The sequence below is a fragment of the Oryctolagus cuniculus genome, chromosome 12 (genome assembly GCF_051225735.1).
Source record: "Oryctolagus cuniculus isolate XC-2025 breed Fujian yellow rabbit chromosome 12, ASM5122573v1, whole genome shotgun sequence".
NCBI lineage: Eukaryota > Metazoa > Chordata > Mammalia > Lagomorpha > Leporidae > Oryctolagus > Oryctolagus cuniculus.
In genome coordinates, this window is record NC_142878.1 from 40885378 (window position 1) to 40905834 (window position 20457).

Below are 20457 nucleotides of genomic sequence, written 5' to 3' on the forward strand. Positions count from 1 at the left end.
GTGGAGGATGGCCCAAGTGCTTGGGCCCTGCACCCCATGGGAGACCAGGAGAAGTACCTGGCTCCTGCCATCGGATCAGCGCGGTGCGCCGGCCGCAGCACGCCAGCCGCGGCGGCCATTGGAGGGTGAACCAACGGCAAAAGGAAGACCTTTCTCTCTGTCTCTCTCTCTCACTGTCCACTCTGCCTGTCAAAAAAATTTAAAAAAAAAATTTTTTTTAATTTGTATTTAATCCTATCCTTTACATACTTTTTAAAAGTGGTATACATGTTTGTTATACATATTCATAGAGCTTGGTGCACATACGAATTTAAGGACTCTAGGTTGCTATGTAGGAGTCTACAGACTGAATTTCAAGAACTACTGTTCTAGTACCAGAAAGTAGTGCTATGCTGTATTTCTTCCTATGCGGTATTTCTACCTCAGTCTTAATGCCTGGAATTGGTTCATTTCTCTCATATGAAGTTGGTTTCCTGGTGCCCAGTACATTGAGGATACATTTAACTTTCCCATTCTTTGATGGTGGCAGTAGCACAATGTTGCAAGACATGAATGTCCCTTAAAATTAGTGCTTTGGTTCTATTGTAGATCCCACCAGCGCCACCAAGACCTGATTTTGATGCTTCACGGGAAAAACTACAAAAACTTGGAGAAGGAGAAGGTTCAATGACAAAGGAAGAATTCACAAAGATGAAACAGGAACTGGAAGCGTATGTGATTTTGTTCTTGTTGCTTTTGTTAATTGTGCTTGTTTTAATGCCTTTTTGTATGCTGTCTGATATCCCATTCTTTTAATCATTTTACTGTAGTGACCCTTTATGCAAAATGCAGGTTTAAGTCACACAGCCAGTGTTAACGATCATGATCAGAGCCTACAGGAAAATTATAGAATGATTGTCTCCATTGTTAAATTCTTTAATATTTTAAATAGACTCTGAAAATTGAAAATGGGCTCCAGAAGCTTATACAAAATTGAAAGGGAACATAACTTTTTAAAACAGAATGTAGATTTTTTTGTAAGAACTTAGTGACTTTTTACCCTAGTTTTCTTTTTTAAAAAATATTTTTAAAAGTTCTGTTTCTCATAGAATGTGCTGAGCAACTATTTACATATATTGTTAATCTTTTAAAAAAACAATATAGGGGCAAGCATTGATGCAGCAGTTAAGTTGCTGCTTGGGACACTGACATGTCCCGGCTACTCTGTTTTTGATCCAGCTTCATGCTCATGGGCACCCTGGGAGGCAGCAATAATGGCTTAATTACTTGGATCCCTACTGCCTGTGTGGGATACCTGGATGGAGTTCTTGGCTCTTGCCTTTAGCCTCACCTAGTCCTGGCTGTTGCAGGCATTTAGAGAATGATCCAACAGATGGAAGATCTCTGTCTCTCTCTGTCTCTCTCTCTCTCTCTCTACCTTTTAAATGAAATGAAAATAAATAAAATTTTTAATGGTAATTTAAAAAAATTTAATCTGTATATATAGCCCCCCCATACCCTATAACTGTATTCTCTGCCTGTGGCTTCTAGCCAAAGAAAAAAAGAATAGGAGCAGAGTAACTAAAGAATATTAAAAATTTTCATTAAATGACCATTAGTTTCATATTTACTAGAAGTGTATTCAGCCTTTGAAAAAATTGGAACTTAATTTCAAGTTCAGCATAAAGGCAGACTCTTTCCCCTCTATATATTGCTTCTCTTAATTTTGAGAGTTGTATAAGGAAATAAATTTTCCTTTCATTATCATTACTTCCACTGCTCTTTTCTAGTCACTTCTCTCCTTCATGCATTTCCTTTTCTCTTCTTCCACATAGTTTCAGTTTTCAAGCATGTGTTCACACTGCCACCAGACTCCTCTTCAGAATGCTAACCTTTTGAAAAGTAATAGCAAAGTAGTTCTTTGTTGAAGTATGATACGGTGACAGGTATTTTAAGAATTCTGTCAGTGTTGGATACAGGACTAGTCTGATAGCAGATAGGTACGTACTTAAAGTTTATACGACTGAAAACTGGAAATTAACAGAGCACATTATTATTGAAGAATCTATGATTTTCTAGTGGCCCTGATCATGATTCTTTTGTGGTCTGGTTAGGGGTTGGATAACAGAGAACGTTGGGTTTATGCTACTGCTACCTCCATCCTCTGCATCCTTCTTTTTTGTCTTCACTGAATGAATACCCTCACAGAGATCAAACTTCTCCCAACACTGGTCCTGCTGGTTTGCTGGTATGTAAAATTTATCCTTCTTGCACATAGTTGAAGCAAGAATATTGGGCCTTTTCCTTGAGTGTTTTTTTTTTTTTCCAAACTCACAGGTATTACTGTATGATCACTGGGATTCACTGATGTGTTGTTAAAATATTTTAAACAAGTTTTTTCAGGGTAATGGCAAAAATCAGTTTCCGTGGTGTGTTTGTTTCTTGCGTGTTTAGGTCACTAGATGAAAATAACATAAAAATATATTTACTGAGGTTTGGATATGGCATTTTTTGTATTAAGGTGCTTAAAAGTAGAAATTGAATCGTTAAAGTGGTATCAAATTATTTGTAATACCTTTTCTCTGGAGCTGTAAAAACAAACACTCCTGTAATGACCTATATTAACTTGTGTAGTAAGGAAAGTTGATAAAACTTACAAGTACTAACATTTGAATATAATAAGTACTGTTAACTAGCATGGGGTCTTTTTCAGAGCTGGATTTTATATATCATTAACAGTTCAACTGAAACCTTTGTTGACATAGTTCATATTTTTGTATCTCTTAAGTTACATTTAGAATAATCCAAAGAATATTTGCCAAAAAATGTTTTATAGATGACTTTTTAATTGATGCAGGTTTTTTTTACCTTTAATTTTGTATATTGTTTCTAGTGAATATTTGGCAATATTTAAGAAGACAGTTGCAATGCATGAAGTGTTCCTATGTCGGGTGGCAGCACATCCTATTTTGAGAAAAGATTTAAATTTCCATGTCTTCTTGGAATATAATCAAGATGTGAGTATCAGATTGGCGAAAGCAGTGATCAAGGTTTTCTTATAATCATTGCAAAAGGCAAAGAGTACTTAGAAAGGAATTAAGGCTTTTTTAAGAACATTTTTCGTTGTCAAGACACTTTAAAGTGACTCATTTTCAGTAGTATTTTGGTAGAATTTAAGTGAATTAATTGGAGGGTTGAGGGAAATCATGTTAGAGATTGAGCATTCCTAATCCAAGAATCAAAATCCAAAACCTTTTTAGTACCAACATAATGCTTAAGAAGTTTCAGACTTGGTAGCATTTCAGATTAGGGATACTTAGGAAAGACAAATATTTCTGTATCCAAAAACTTCCAGGATCTGAAAACATTTCTGATCTCACACATTTTAAATAAAAAATACTCAATTTTTACTGTGTGGGATATTGATTTTTTTTTCATCCGGAACTGTGAGCTTCTTTAGAAGGAGGGTTATCAAATTCAATAATGTTTCTTTCCTTTTTTTGTTTTAAAGATTTATTTATTTATTCTATTTTTTAAAAATTCATTTATTTATTTATTTGAAAGTCAGAGTTAGAGAAGGAGGCAGAGAGAAAGAGAGGTCTTCCATCTGCTCGCTGGTTCACTCCTCAGATGGCCACAATGCCCAGAGCTGTGCTAATATGAAGCCAGGAGCCGAGAGCTTCCTCCAGGTCTTCCCATGCAGGTGCAGGGGCCCAAGGACTTGGGCCATCTTCCACTGCTTTTCCAGGCCATAGAAGAGGCTGGATCGGAAGTAGAGAGGCTGGAACTCAAGCCGGTGCCCATATGGGATGCCGGCACCGCAGACAACGGCTTTATCTGCTGTGCCACAGCACCAGCCCCCGTTAATGTTTCTTAAAATTTTTTTGTTTTTTGACAGGCAGAGTTAGACATTGTGAGAGAGAGAGACAGAGAGAAAGGTCTTCCTTTTTACGTTGGTTCACCCCCCCAAGTAGCCGCTATGGCCGGCGCGTTGCGGCCGGTGCACTGCACCGATCCGAAGCCAGGAGCCAGGTGCTTCCTCCTGGTCTCCCATGCGGGTGCAGGGCCCAAGGACCTGGGCCATCCTCCACTGCACTCCTGGGCCACAGCAGAGATGGACTGGAAGAGGAGCAACCGGGACAGAATCTGGCTCCCCAACCGGGACTAGAACCTGGGGTGCCGGCGCCACAGGCAGAGGATTAGCCTAGTGAGCTGCGGCACCGGCCCAATGTTTCTTAAATTTTATTGTGAAGACTTCTAAAGCCTTATGGAGAATTCCAAAAATGTGCTTTAAGTAAAGAATTCAAATATTGAGGTCCAGTGTTAAACTACCAACTACAAATGCCTGCATCTCATATGAGTGCCAGTTGGAGTCCTGGCCACTCTGCTTCTGATCCAGCTCCCTGCAATGTGCCTAGGAAAGCAGCAGAATATGGCCTAAGACTTGGGGCCCTGCACTCACATGGGACACCTCATTGAAGCTCCTGCTCCTGCCCCAGTCCTGGCCTTTGTGGCCATTTGGGGAGTAAATCAGTGGATTAAAGATTTTCCTCCCTCTGTCTCTGTAACTCTGACTTTCAAATAAATAAAGTAAATCTTAAAAGAAAAAAAAGAATTCAGGACTTCTTTGGTTTAAATCATAGAGTTTTCAAAAAAAATATTTATATTGAAAGACTTCGAGATCTCCTTCCACCTGCTGGTTTACTCCCCATATGGCCACAGTGACCAGTGTTGTACTAGGCTGAAGCCAGAGCAAGGAGCCTCATTCAGGTCTCCCATGTGGGTGGCAGGGACCCAAACACTCAGGCCATCCTCTGCTGCTCTTCTCAGACCATTAGCAGGCAGCTGTATCAGAAGTGGAGAAGCTGGGACAGGAACTGGTGCCCATATAGGATGCCGACATCACTGCTTGATACACTACAAAGCCAGCCCCAAATCATTGATTTTTTTTTTTTTTTTAAGATTTTATTTTGTTTATTTGAGAGGTAGAGTTACAGTCAGAGAGAGGGAGAAATAGAAAGGTCTTCCATCCACAGGTTCACTCCCCAGATGGCCGCGCAATGGCTGGAGCTGAGCCAATCCAGAACCAGGAGCTTCTTCAGGGTCTCCCACGTGGGTGCAGGGGCCCAAGGACTTGGGCCATCTTCTGCTTCTTTCCCAGGCCATAACAGAGAGCTGGATTGAAAGAGGAGCAGCTGGGACTTGAACCAGCGTCCAAATGGGATTACCAGCGCTGCAGGTGGAGGCTTAGCCTACTACACAGCGCTGGCCCCAAATCATTTACTCTTTTTTTTTTTTTTTTTTTTTTTTTGACAGGCAGAGTTAGTGAGGGAGAGAGAGACAGAGAGAAAGGTCTTCCTTCCGTTGGTTCACTCCCCCAATGGCTGCCATGGCCGGTGCTGCGCGCATCCGAAGCCAGGAGCCGGGTGCTTCCTCCCAGTCTCCCATGCAGATGCAGGGACCCAAGCACCTGGGCCAACCTCCACTGCCCTCCCGGGCCACAGCAGAGAGCTGGACTGGAAGAGGAGCAACCGGGAGTAGTACCCGGCACCCCAACTGGGACTAGAACCTGGGGTGCTGGTACTGCAGGGGGAGGATTAGCCAAGTGAGCCATAGCGCTGGCCCACAAATCATTTACTATTGTTCTGTTTAACTGACCTCCACATTGTTCCTAATTATCCTCACTACCTAAAAACTGTTATCACGCAAAAGAAAAGATTAAGCTTTAATTATTTCTTCATTCATAGTGCTGGAAAAAGCAATATTTTTTAAAAGATTTATTTATTTATTTATTTATTTGAAAGTCAGAGTTAGACAGAGAAAGAGTGGCAGAGAGAGAGAGAGAGAGAGGTCTTCCTTCTGCTGGTTTACTCTCCAATTGGCTGGAACGGCTGGAGCTGTGCCAATCCAAAGCCAGGAGCCGGGAGCCTCCTCCAGGTCTTCCTATGTGGGTGCAGGGGCCCAAGAACTTGAGCCATCTTCTGCTGCTTTCCCAGGCCATAGCAGAGAGCTGGTTTGGAATTGGAGCAGCCGGGTCTCGAACCAGCACCCATATGGGATGCTAGCACTGTAGGCAGCGGCTTTACCCCCTACGCCACAGCATAGATGCTGGTGTTGTGGTGTGACAGGTTAAGTCACCGCCTGCAATGCCAGCTTCCCATGTGGGTGCTGTTCAAAACCCAGGTGCTCTGCTTCGGATCCAAATCCTTGTTAATGTGCCTGGGGGAGCAGCAGAAGATGACCTAAATCCTTGGACCCATGCACCCACATGGGAAACCTGGAAGAAGCTCCAGACTCCTGGCTTCAGACCGACCCAGCCCTGGCCCTTGTGGCCATTTGGGGAGTGAACAAGTAGATGGAAAATTGATGCGCGCTCGCTCTCGTACCCCCCCACCCCCATCTCTCCCTCTCTCTCTCTCTGTAACTCTGCCTTTCAAATAAATAAAAGTAAAACTAAAAAAAGATCAATAATTTCAGCAGAAAACAAATACAGCATAATGCTTATTTGCTTGCAAGTTAACATCAAAATCAAAGAATTTTGTGTGTTTCTATATAAATATACTTTTTTGATTTTATTTTAGTAGAGTTAGCAGTGAAATGTCCTAAGTCTAAGGTCAGTAAAGGACACAGATTTTTAAAAAGTACTGTGAAATAACTCAGTGCCACAAAATAGAACACTTTAGGCATAGATACTTCCCTAATGTGAATGTAGTATGTGGTGCTGCATGCGATAGTGTATAACTAGCAGCTGTGGCTTTATTGTGAATTATAAGAAGCTGAAAAATGATTCATGATAGAGTTGCTAAATTATAGCATAGAAAGTATACGTGGAAAGAAGGCAAGAAAGTCTGCTGTCACTACTTATTTTTTTGTTAAATATTATTTATTCGAAAGTCAGAGTTACATAGAGGAGAGGCAGAGAGGGATGTCTTCCATCCGCTGGTTCACTCCTCAGTTGGCCTCAACGGCCGGAGTTATGCTGATCCAAAGCCAGGAGCCAGGAGCTTCCTCTGGGTCTCCCACGCGGGTTCAGGGGCCCATCTTCCACTGCTTTCCCAGGCCATATCAGAGAGCTGGATCAGAATAGGAGCAGCCTGGACTAGAACCAGTGCCCAAAAGGGATGCCGGCACCACAGGCGGAGGATTAACCTACTGTGCTACAGCGCCAGCCACAGTTATCTTTAAGTTTGATTTTTGCTGGGCTTTACCTAGAACCTGAGCTAAAACTTTAGTTAATTTTGGTGGAACAGGATAAGTATGAAGTGAAGCATGGTAATCATTGCAAGACCACTTGAGCTCAAGTTGGCCTCACTCTCCAAGTACTCTGTCCCATTGCCACAGCTCTTACACTATTTGAAATTACACATGTATCTGTATTTTTTTAAAAAAGATTTATTTATTTGAAAGTCAGAATTACACAGAGAGAGGAGAGGCAGAGAGTGGTGGTGGTGGTGGGGTTTCCATTCTCTGGTTCACTCCCCAGAGGGCTGCAACAGCTAGAGCTGCAGTGATCTGAAGCCAGGAGCCAAGAACAACTTCAGGTTCTCCCACTCGGATGCAGGGGCCAAAGGACTTGGGTCATCTTCTATTGCTTTTCCAGGCCATAGCAGAGAGCTGGTTTGGAAGTGGAGCAGCCAGGACTCAAACTGGTGTCCACATGGGATGCCGGCACTGCAGGAGGCAGCCTTACATGCTGCACTATAGTGCCAGTCCCCATATATCTCTTTTTAGAAATTTGTTGAGGGGCCAGTGTTGTGACACAGTGGGTTAAGCTGCCACTTGTGACGACTGCATCCCATATGAGTACCAGTTCACATCCTGGCTGCTCCATTTCTTATCCAGCTCCCTGCTCATGTATCAGAAGGCAGCAGAAGATGGCCCGAGTGCTTGGGCTCCTATAACCCATGTGAGAGACTTGGATGGGATTCCTAGCTCCTGCATTTGGCCTGGCCCAGCCCATGCTGCTGGCGGCCATTTGGGGAGTAAACAGGTAGATGGAAAGTATCTGCTCCCCTCTCTCTCTGTTTCTGTAAGTCTGCCTTTCAAAGAAATAGATCTTTAAAAATAAACCAATAAAAAATAAATTTTTTGTGTGTATGCATTACCTGTTTCCTCTCCCACTACAATGTAAGCTCTGTGAGGGTAACACTAATTTTTCACCATTTATGCTCACTGTTTTAGAGAAGCGCCTAGCAGTTGAGATGTAAAATAAATATTTGTTGAATTAGTAAGTGAAAGATTACTGAATGTTTAGATCAGCTTTATAAGTAACTTTTAGAAATCAGGATTTCATACATTTTCCGTCATCAAAGTAGATTTACTTTTTTTTTTCCCCTCACAAAACATATGCTTAATTGAGATAAAGATGATGAACTATAATAACCCTTTAAAAAAAAAAAAAAAGAGGCTGGCGCCACAGCTCACTTGGCTAATCCTCCACCTGTGGTGCTGGCACCCCGGGTTCTAGTCCCAGTTGGGACACCGGATTCTGTCCCGGCTGCTCCTCTTCCATTCCAGCTCTCTGCCGTGGCCTGGGACGGCAGTGGAGGATGGCCCAAGTGCTTGGGCCCTGCACCCGCATGGGAGACCAGGAGGAAGCACCTGGCTCCTGGCTTCGGATCGGCGCAGCGCGCCAGCTATGGCGGCCATTTGGGGGGTGAACCAACGGAAAAAGGAAGACCTTTCTCTCTGTCTCTCTCTCTCTCACTGTCTAACTCTGACTGTCAAAAAAATAATAAAAATTTTTTAAAAAAGATTTTTTGGCTGGCGCTGCAGCTCACTAGGCTAATCCTCTGTCTGCAGTGCCAGCACACCAGGTTCTTGTCCCAGTTGGGGCGCCAGATTCTGTCCCGGTTGCTCCTTTTCCAGTCCAGCTCTCTGCTGTGGCCCAGGAGGGCAGTGGAGGATGGCCCAAGTCCTTGGGTCCTGCACCCGCATGGGAGACCAGGTGAAGCTCCTGGCTCCTGGCTTCGGATCAGCGCGGTGCGCCGGCCGCAGCGGCCGTTGGAGGGTGAACCAACAGTAAAGGAAGACCTTTCTCCCTGTCTCTCTCTCTCACTCACTCACTGTCCATTCTGTCAAAAAAAAAAAGATTTATTTATTTAATTGAAAGGCAGAGTTACAGAGAGGCAGAGACATAGGCAGAGAGAGAGAGGTCTTCCATCTTCTGGTTCATTCCCCATAAGGCTGCAACAGCTGGAGCTGCACTGACCTGAAGCTTCTTCCAGGTCTCCCATGTGGGTGCAGGGGCCCAAGCACTTGGGCCATCTTCTACTGCTTTCCCATGCCATTGCAGAGAGCTGGATCAGAAGTGGAATGGCCGGGACTCGAGACAGCACCCATATGGGATGCTGACACTGCAGGCAACAGCTTTACCAGCTACGCCCCAGTGCTGGCCCCTGAAATAACCCTTTTAATATAATAAATAATGTTTTGGAGAAAGCCTAAAAAAGATAGTCTAGACAATATTTTGCAAATATAAATATATACACATATATATGCTTACTATATATACATATAAAAATATATGTTTTAAAGATTCATTTATCTGAAAGGCATAGTTAAAGAGAGAAAAATCTTCCATCTGCTGGTTTACCACCCAAATGATCACAACGGCCAGGGCTGGGCCTGGCTGAAGCCAGGATCCTGTAACTCCATCCTGGTCTCCTACCTGGGTAGCCATCTAATGCTTTTGGGCCAGGTGCATTAGCAAGGAGCTGGATCAGAGGTGGAACAGCCAGGACTCAAACTTGCCCATAGGAGATGCTGGCGTCTTAGGCTCAGTTTAACCTGCTGCGCCATAGCACTGGCCCCATCTTTTCTTGTTTTACCTGTTCCTTGACTCATTGATTCATGTTAGCCCCAGACTGCCATTTTGATTCTGATAGCAGCCCTCCTGTTTTCACTGCTTTTCCTGTAGTTTTGAGTACCTTCTCTATCATTTATAACAAACACGTCTCTAGATAGTCTTTCTGTAAAAGCTAGTTTCACACACACACAGTTCCTCTTGAATAGATGATGACCTTCTTCACAGGGAAATGGTAGCCAATCAGAAATTGAATCCTGGGGCCGGTGCTGTGGTATAGCAAGTAAAGCTGCCACCTGCAGTGCCAGCATCCCATATGGGCGCTGGTTCGAGTCCCGGCTGCTCCACTTCTGATCCATCTCTGCTTTCTGTTCCTAGTTTGTTGAGTGCACATATTACATTTTCTTAAGTTATTTATTTATTTGAAAGGTGGAGTTACAGAGGCAGAGAGAGAAAGGAAAAGTACATTCTTTTTTAATGATCATATGAGGGGATTTTTTTTTTTTTGGTCATTGAATACAAAGTGTGGTGATTACGTTGTGCCTTTCTATTTTGACTGAGATAACTTTCTAGCTAAATTCTTTCCCATGTACTTCCTGATCTTTAGGATATCTTTTATCCAAATATTTTCAGATCTTGTCTTGTTTTATTTTTTACTTTGGGAGATAGAGGGGTTTGTCATTTGCTTGAAGTGCCCGGGAGCCACAAATATAATCCAGGTCTCCCAGGCGGGTGACAGGACCCCAACCACTTTAGTGAGCCATAAGTTGGTGCTTCCAAGGGTGCACATTAGCAAGAAGCTCGGGTTGTGAGCAGAGCCCGTAAATTGAACCCAGGCACTCTTACTGTGGAATATAGGTATCCCAGGTGGTGTCTTGAATGTTGCACCAAATGCCTGCCGCAGGATATCTTCTGTTTTTTTCCTTGTAATTCTATCTATATTTCCCAGTTCCTCTATGAACTTTTTCCTTCATGTGTTCATTCGTTTATATTTTATTCTTCCAGGGGTCTTCATAGAGTTTTCTAGGGGATTAGAAATTCCTCTAGACTTTGCAGAATGCTCATCTACAGTGGCTTCACACTTTCTAATGTTTTTAACTTACTAGTAAATATCGCTGCTAAGTTCTAGCCCTGTATATTAAACAGCCTTACTGAAAAAGCTTTGTTTAAATATCTCCTTAGCATTTTACTCTCAGATGAATTTTTTTAAAGACTTTTTAAAAATTTTTTATTTATTTGAAAGAGTTACAGAGAGAGGTAGAGATAGAGAGAGAGGTCTTCCATCCACTGGTTCACTCCCCAGTTGGCTGCAATGGCCGGAGCTGTGCTGATCCGAAGTCAGAAGCCAGGAGCTTCTTCCGGGTCTCCCATGTGGGTGCAGGGGCCCAAGTACTTGGGCCATCTTCTGCTTTCCCAAGCCATAGCAGAGAGCTGGATTAGAAGAGGAGCAGCCTGGACTAGAACCGGCACCCGTATGGGATGCAGGCACTTCAGGCTGGGGCTTTAACCTGCTGTGCCACAGTGCCGGACCCATGAATTGTTTTTTTAAAATTTATTTATTTAATTGAAAGAGTTAACAGAGGGAGCAGAGAAGAGAGATCTTCTGTCTGCTGATTCACTCTAAATGGCTACCAGGAGCTTCATCCAGGTCTCTCATGGGTGCAGGCACTTAAGTACTTGGGGCATCTTCTGATGCTTTCCCAAGTACATTAGCAGGGAGCTGGATTGGAAGTGCAACAGCGGACTTGAACTGGCACTCATATGGAATGCTGGTGTTGCAGGCAGTCTGTTAACCCCCTATGCCACAATGTTGGCCCAGATAAATTTTATAAGATTTATTTATTTATTTGGAAGGCAGAGTTACAGAGAGGCAGAGAGAGAGAGGTCTTCCATCTGCTGATTCACTCCCCAGATGGCCACAAAAGGTGGAGCTGCACTGATCTGAAGCCAGGAGCCAAGAGTTTATTCCAGCTCTCCTAAAGAGGTGTGGGGACCCAAGGACTTGGACCATATTCTACTGCTTTCCCAGGCCATATCAGAGAACTGGATTGGAAGTGGAACAGCTGGAACTTGAACTGTTACCCATATGGGATGCTGGCACTATAGGTGGCAGCTTTACCTGCTATGCCACAATGCTGACCCCCCCAGATAAATTTTTTAAACCTGTGCTTTGGGGGTGGACACTTGGTTCAGCAGTTAAGCTGTGCTTGGGATACATAAATCCCGTATTGGAGTGCCTGGTTTGAGTCCTGGTTCCACTATGGATTATAGCTTCCTAGAGGCAAAAATTGATGACTCAAGTAGTTGGGTCCCAGTCCCCCATGTGGGAGACCCGGATGGAGTTTTCTGGTTTCTGGCTTCAGCTTGGCCCAGCCCTAGCTATTGTAGGCATTTTTGGAGTAAACCAAGAGTCAGGAGGTATCTTTCTTTTCTTTTGAAAATAAAATACATTTGTGCAACCATTTTCTCTATCTCAAAGGAGATGTATCACTACCTACCCAGTTCCTTAACACCTGAGAATTATTGACTACTTCTTATTCCTTTTCCATATTACTAAATCATCTCTGTTTAACTCCTTTCCTTCTATCACCAGATCTAAACATGAGTTCCAGCTTTTGTAATTCTCATCTGGGTTATTGTGGTAGCTGGTCATTCAACCCCTAGTCTTATGTTCCTCTTCCCTGTTGTCTATTCTGAGTTCTTTGGCAGCTCTCCTAATCCCTGTACATTCCTCTAAGGTTATCCTGGTCACACTGTATTTGATCATACACTTGTTTCTCTATATCCTCCTTTGTATTGATCTTTATATCCCCGGCACCCAATGTAGCACATAACTGTAGCAGACATTCATTAATGATTAGTTGAATGAGTGAATTCATATCAAGAGTGCAGTAAAAAATAAGATGAAAAACAACCAGAATGTTTTGGGAGGCCTAAAGATATTAGAACATTGAAAACTATTTTTATTTTGGGGATGGCATTGTGACACAGTGGGTTAAGCTACCATTTTTGCACATCAACGTTCCATTTCTGAGTGCAGATTTAAGTCCCAGCTACTCTGCTTCCAATCCAGCTTCCTGCTAATGTGCTTGAGAAAGCAGCTGTTAATGGCCCAAGTGCTTGGGCCCCTGCCACCTGTATAGGATAGCTGGATGGAGCTCCTGGGTTCCACTTGGCCCAGATCTGGTAGTACCTGTCTGGGGAGTGAACCAGCAGGTGGGAGATCTCCCTCTCCCATTTCCTCTGTCTCCCTTTCCTAGTCTCTCTGTCATTCTTTTCAAATAAATAAATATTCTGAAAATTTTTATTTATTTTGTTTGAAAGAGACAGAAATCTTCCATCTGCTGGTTCACTTCCCAGATACCTGGAGCAGCTGAGACTGGGCCAAGCTGAAGCCAAGAGTCAGAATTCAAAACAGATTTCCCACATGGATTCAGGGATCCAGGTAGTTAAGCCATTTCCTGCTGCCTCTTAGGAAGTTAGAATTGGAGGCAGAGCTAGTCTTGAACCCAGGCACCCCAGCATGGGATGCAGGTGTCCAAGCAGCGTCTTTTTTTTTTTTTTTTCTTTTAAAGATTTTATTTATTTTATTTAAAAGTTAGAGTTACAGACAGTGAGAGGGAGAGACAGAGAGAAAGGCCTTCCTTCTGTTGGTTTACTCTCCAAATGGCCATAATGGCCAGAGCTGTGCTGATCTGAAGCCAGGAGCCAGGCATTTCTTCCTGGTCTCCCATGTGGGTGCCGGGGCCCAAGAACCTAGACCATCTTCTACTGGTTTCTCAGGCAATAGCAGAGAGCTGGACTAGAAGAGGGGCAGCTGGGACTAGAACCAGTGCCCATATGGGATGCGGGTGCTGCAGGCAGAGGATTAACCTACTGTGCCACGGCACCAGCCCCCCAGGCAGCATCTTTACTGCTGTGCCAAATGCCTGCTCTGTACCAATGGGAGGGTTTTGTATGCTTTTCATTTATTTATTTTTACAGGATTTATTTATTTATTTGAAAGGCAGAGTTAGTGAGGAAAGACAGTTCTTCTGTCTGCTATTTCATTCCCCAAGTGGCAGGAGCTGGGCCAGGCCGAAGCCAGGAGCCTGGAGCCTCTTCTGGGTCTTCGACTGCTTTCCCAGGCGCATTAGCAGGGTTCTGTATTGGAAATGAAGCAGAAGAGATTCAAACCAGTGTTTATATGGGAATGCCAGTGCTGCAGGTGGCGGGTGAACCTGCTGTGCCATAGGACAGACCCCTCACGCCTTTTAAGTTAGATATTTAAGTCTAAGTAGACTTTTTGGTGAGAGGATAGAGACTATTTCACAGAAAGAGAAAACTGGAAGCTCTTTTGAAGACTGTTTGGAGCATTAGGTTCTGCGGGGATAGGATGGTGGGTGGAAAGATGGGTTGAACCAGATTGTTGAAAATCTTACATACCACGCTAAGGAGAAGTTTGGCTTTCTTTCTCTGAACATTATGAAACTTAATAAAATTTTGAGTACAGATGAAATGCTCAAAATATGATTTTAGAAAACTGCCAGGCAGCAAAGATGAAGATTGGCCGGAGCCGCGGCTCACTTGGCTAATCCTCCGCCTGCAGTGCTAGCACACCAGGTTCTTGTCCCGGTTGGGGCACCGTATTCTGTCCCAGTTGCCCCTCTTCCAGGCCAGCTCTCTGCTATGACCCGGGAGTGCAGTGGAGGATGGCCCAAGTCCTTGGGTCCTGCACTCGCATGGGAGAGCAGGAGAAGCACCTGGCTCCTGGCTGCAGATCAGCGCTGTGTGCCAGCTGCAGTGGCCGTTGGGGGATGAGCCAACGGAAAAGGAAGACCTTTCTCTCCGTCTCTCTCTCTCTCTCTCTCTCACTGTCCACTCTGCCTGTCCAAAAAATAAAAAATAAAATTATATGAAGATTTATTTACTCATTTAAAGAGTTATTTATTTATTTGGAAGGCAGAGTTACAGAGAGGCAGAGAGAGAGAGAGATGTCTTCCATCTTCTGGTTCACTCCCCAAATGGCCACAACAGTCAGAACTGGGCCGATCCAAAGCCAAGCGCCAAGAGCTTCTTCTGGGTCTCCCACCGGGTGCAGGGGCCCAAGGATTTGGGTCAGTCTTCTGCTTTCCCAGGCCGTAGCAGAGAGCTGGATCAAAAGTGGAACAGCCAGGACTCAAAGTGACACTCATATGGGATGCCAGCACAGCAGGCAGCATCTTTATCTGCCACGCCATAGTGCTGGCCCCAATGAAGGTTATTAACTAGCAATCATATGTAGTAGTCTAGGTTACAGATGATACAGACTTTTAGTGGAAAGGGATGGTTTTCAGACATTTGCTGGTAGAATTTGAGCTGTAAGAGAAATGAAGGATTTTAGATTATTTCAAGATTTTAATGAAAAACACGAATTTTAGGGAACTTGGGAGCCTGAGAGACTGGTTGTATGAAGGGGCTATGAATCAGAGAGACTGGGAATTGAAAAAATGTGGAGATGAGATTATGAAGAGCACTGTTTTAGGCTTATCTAATAAAAGGTTAGCAGCCTTCCAATGTAAGGATTTGATGTGAAATTTGGGAAAGAGCTCAGGGATAGTGTCTTAGTCTGGGCTGCTGTAACAAATACCTTAAACTGGGTAACTTATAAACAACAGAATTTATTGCTGAAAATTTTGGAGTTTGGGGTTTGTGAGAGACCTGAGTGCCAGCAGATTTGGTAAAGGCTCACCATGAATGATGCCTTCTTGGTGCATCTTTTTGGCAAAAAGAAGGGGCACAGGGCTAACTAGCTTCCTCTGTCCTCTTTTCTAAGGACATTAATCCCATTCATGAAGGCTCTGCTCTCATGATCTAATTACTTCCCCAGGAACCCACCTTTTAATAGTGTGTCTTGGGTGCTGGCCAGCTGGGGCAGGGGGAGCGCTAACAGATAGTGGTAGGGATTTGTGAGTCATGATGCATAAAAATGAGCCATAGTAATATGTGAGGAAATTAGATAGGGCACCTTCATACAACAGGTGCTAAGCGTCAAAGAGTTAGCTGCTTAGTTAGTTTTGCCCTTGGATAACCATGCCATTCAGAGTCTACTTCTGTGTCTCTTGTGCCATAAGTTGTTGACTCCCAAAACAGGACAAGAGAATATTTGGATGAGTTCAGAGTAAGGAATTTGCAGAATATATTTTCAAAATTATTTCAAAGTCATGTGATACTATAATGTATCCCAGTAAATTTTACATTATTTAATTTTAATTTTTAGCAGATTTAGTGTGATTTGTAGATAGAACTCTAAGAACATAATGGTATCCCTTTCCTCCCTATCTCCCTCTCTCTTCTCCCTTCAACCCTTTTTCCCTTTTTTTTTTTTTTTAGTTTTTGAGGTAGTATATTTTAAAATTAAAATAAAAAGGCTAATACTTCACCAAGTAAGAAATTTAACAGATAAAAAGCAAAAGGCTCTAGTTTAGTGAGAATATAGACAACAGCTTTAAATATTAATTGAATGGATAAATTTTAACATGTTTAAAGGAACTCCTGAATTAAATGTTTCTTTACTGGGCCACGGCGCCGGCCCAGTTGTCTTTACATTTTATCACAGTATTTGATAAAATATGATAAAAGAGCTACTTGGAACAGAATTGTCAGAAATGCTTGTAAGGGCCGGCGCCACGGCTCACTAGGCTAATCCTCCGCCTTGCAGCGCTGGCACACCGGGTTCTAGTCCCGGTCGGGGCGCTGGATTCTGTCCCGGTTGCCCCTCTTCCAGGCCAGCTCTCTGCTGTGGCCAGGGAGTGCAGTGGAGGATGGCCCAGGTGCTTGGGCCCTGCACCCCATGGGAGACCAGGAAAAGCACCTGGCTCCTGGCTCCTGCCATCGGATCAGCGCGCTGCGCCGGCTGCAGCGCGCTGGCCGCGGCGGCCATTGGAGGGTGAACCAACGGCAAAGGAAGACCTTTCTCTCTGTCTCTCTCTCTCACTGTCCACTCTGCCTGTCAAAAAAAAAAAAAAAAAAAAAAGAATATCTATTATTTCCAGACTCTTCTTTTATGTCCAGAAGTTTGAAAGTTACTAATATATATGATGAGATTCCCACTTTGTTAAATTTAAAAACAGAGGTCCTTTTGATATTGTCATTTAAATGTCAAAGAATAAAGGAGGCACCACTATCCATTTGTAGCCTAATGCTAACTTAAATTACCTTTCTTTTAGTTGAGTGTTCGAGGAAAAAATAAAAAAGAGAAACTTGAAGACTTCTTTAAAAACATGGTTAAGTCGGCAGATGGAGTGATTGTTTCTGGAGTAAAGGTAAGATTTTGTTTGATTAACAAGGTATTGGTTGAGAATTCTTAAGAGGGAAATACATTGAGATATCAGATCCGCAGAATTAGAGCAAAAGAGAACTTTGAACAGTAGAATCCTTGGATCTGGGAAAGTGTGCTTCTGCTCTGGGTTCCTCTCCTAGGGATCTCCTTTCTTCAAGGGTGAGAAGTTTGTAGTCAAAGGGGATTTACCCACCTGGAACCCATGTTTCTTCCTCCAAACCAGATTGTGTTCTGTATACCTAGACCCCCATTATTTCCCTGCTCCAATCCCAAGCCTTCTTCAGGTCTTGGGTGGCTATCTTCCCTGAATTTGTCCTTCTGAGGGTAGACTGTGCCACTTAAGTGTTTTCCATGGGTGCTCAAGGAGTAATTGTGGAGCAGCTGGTTAGAGAAGATGGACAGTAGAGAAGATAAATCAGGATGGAACATCTACCCACATGCACATGAGGTCCCCTGGTGTGGGACAGACAGAGCTAGAGGGTGGGGCAAGAAGAGCACCTGCCTGCCTCTGCTCTGTTTGCTTTCATCTTACTTAGCCTTGAAGCTATTCAGGGTTCTCCTAGGTTCAGGTTTGGAGTTAGAAAAGCTCAGTTGAGGTGTTAGTGCACCTGAGGGTAGCTATGTGGAAAAACGTAACTACATGGAAAAGTCATTTTCTTTCTCTGAATCCTTAGTTCTTCCATTTTCAGGATGGGGTTAATAATACTTCCCCAGCTCACAAGACTGTTGGAATGAAATAATGTATGAAAATACTTAGAAAGATATTGACCTAAATTTTCTTAATAATGTTCTAAAAGTGGTACAAGTTTTAATCTAGTGACAGTTATCATTAAAATGAAAAAAGAGTTTATATTATATTATCAGGCAAGTACCAAGAAATAATGTTGCTGGTGCCATTGCCTGTTTTTACAGATAAATCTACAGTAAAGCTTGGGTATACAGTGCTGTTTAGTTGATTTATACTCTGATTTTTCAGAGACAGGTCAGTTAGAATATTGGTAATGTGTATGTTATGACTTCTTCCCATTAAAAATTTAACTTCCTTCTGTTTTAATGCTTTTTATGGATTAATATCAAACATTTTTCTTAGCTGTTAAATGTAAATCACTATATTATAATTTGATGACTTTATCAGTGAAATAACAATGTTTGAACATGAATAATATTTTGGTTGGCAGCCCCCTTCACTGTAATTCTGAAACTTAGATAGTTTTATCCCTCTTTTTACATTTAAGAAAATTAGTCCATATGAGTTGCCAATTTCCTTTTTTTTTTTTTTAAATTACATATTTATTTATTTGAAAGGCAGAGTTACAGACAGAGAGAGGGAAAGACAGAGAGAAAGGTCTTTCTTCAGCTGGTTCACTCCCCAAATGGCCACAAATAGCTGGAGCTGGGCTGATTGAAAGCCAGGAGCCAGGAATTTCTTATGGGTCTCCTACATGGGTGCAGGGGCCCAGGCACTTGGGCCATCTTCCACTGCTTTCCCAGGCCGACAGCAGAGAGCTGGATCAGAAGAGGAGAAGCTGGTACGTGAACTGGCTCCCATATGGGATGCCAGCCCTGCAGGCAGAGGCTTTGCCTACTACACCACAGTGATGACTCCATGAGTTGCCAGTTTCTAAAAAAAATATTTATTTATTTATTTGAAGAACAGAGTGATAGAGGAGAGACAGAGGTCTTCTCCCATCTGCTGCTTTACTCCCCAGATAGCTAAAATGGCCAGGACTGGGTCAAGCCAAAGACAAGAGCCAAGAACTATATCCAGTCTCACATGTGGGTGGCCCAGGTATTCTGGCCATCATCTGCTTTCCCAGGCATTAGCAGGAAGCATGATTGAGAGGAAAGCAGCCAGGACTTGAACCAATACTCTGATATGGGATGCTGACATTGCAAACAGCTGCTTGACCAGCTGTGCCATGATACAGGTCTTAAATGGCATTTTGTAGCAACTTTTACTCTTTGTGTTCTGTTGATGTGGTTCTCAAATTAGATCATGTAAACTGGTGCTTTTCCAATGAATTGTTGCTAGTTTAGAAGGGGGAAAATTGCTGTTAATTTTTATTTTTACTATAGATTTATTTCAAAAAAAGAAAATAGTGTTTGACTTGATCATTGATCCCAGATAGATAACTGACATGGCCATGTTCCCCAAAGCTATTGGAGAGGGCCTGAATGAGTAAGACCAGACAACCTCAGGAATGGCCCAAAGAATACACACTAAATCAAAAAGCATAGATTTTTACTTCTATGTAACCTAGTTTTTCTTTTTTTTCAAAAGCAATTGACCATTCTCACCACAGCCTTATGTCGAAGATTAAGAAAATGTAGGCTGCCGATCAACATATTAATCACATTCAAACATTAGTTATTACTTTACTAATTAAGTAATCAAATCAAGGTCAACATAGTGATTTACATTTAATAGCTAAGAAAAATCTTGGGACTGGTGCTGTGGTGTTTCAGGTTAAGCCTCTGCTTTCAGTGCCGGCATCCTGAATGGGCACTAGTTAGAGTACCAGGTGCTCCACTTCTGATCCGTCTTCTGAAAGCAGCAGAAGATGGCTCAAGTGTTTGGGCTTCTGCCACCCATGTGAGAGATGCAGAAGAAGCTCCTGGCTCCTAGCTTTGGTCTGGTCCAGCCCCAGCCATTACCCATTTGGGGAGTTAACCATTGGACGGAAGACCTCTCTCTTCTTGTCTCTCACTCTCTCTGTAACTTCAAATAAATAAAGTAAATCTTTAAAAAAAATAAAAAATGTTAATATTAATGCATAAGAAGCATCAAAATAGAAGGAAGTTGAGTCCTTTCTGGCAAGAAGCCACAGCACATGCATTATGAAGATAGGAGTTTACTGGAGAGGCATAACACAATCAGTAACATGTTTCAGAATACAATGTGTGAACCTGAACCTTAGGAGCTCAAAGTCTGTAGCTCCAAAACCATAGATTTGATAGACAGAGATGTATGTCTGTTAAAGTCTTACCTTATTAGTAAAATCAGCATAACATCTAATTGTTAGAGGATAGCTATGCTGTTTTACTGGTGATCTTTTGTAATAACACAAAATGATTTATATATTATACTAAAACAAATGAAAAAATTCACATTTTCTCTTGATCTATAGGATGTAGATGATTTCTTTGAGCATGAACGAACATTCCTTTTGGAGTATCATAACCGGGTTAAGGATGCATCTGCTAAATCTGATAAGATGACAAGATCCCACAAAAGTAAGATTTTTCTGTGGCTAATGCTTACATTTTTAATGTTTAAAGTATAAAGTTGACATATTGTTTACAGTTTGTTAAAGTCTTGATACAGGAAAGTGATTCTTGAACTGATTTATGAAACTGATCTCAAGACCCTTTT

General features: G+C 42.7%; 1 protein-coding gene across 18 annotated transcripts in view; it reads left to right on the forward strand.

Moving 5' to 3' along the window:
- Nucleotides 1-20457, forward strand: part of SNX6 (sorting nexin 6) — a 61257-nt gene that overhangs the window by 13945 nt on the left and 26855 nt on the right. For 10 of the 18 annotated variants that reach the window (XR_016217889.1, XR_016217890.1, XR_016217891.1 and 7 more), the window contains 4 exons: nucleotides 589-710; nucleotides 2873-2996; nucleotides 16972-17067; nucleotides 20213-20318. Coding sequence is in view for 11 of the 18 variants with exons in the window: in XM_008269489.5 (XP_008267711.2) it covers nucleotides 589-710; nucleotides 2873-2996; nucleotides 16972-17067; nucleotides 20213-20318 (448 nt within the window). In the remaining 7 variants the exon portion in view is untranslated. Of the gene's footprint in view, nucleotides 1-588; nucleotides 711-2093; nucleotides 2228-2872; nucleotides 2997-16971; nucleotides 17068-20212; nucleotides 20319-20457 lie in introns of all 18 variants that reach the window. The other 8 variants (XR_016217893.1, XR_016217894.1, XR_016217895.1 and 5 more) reach the window with 1 other exon arrangement.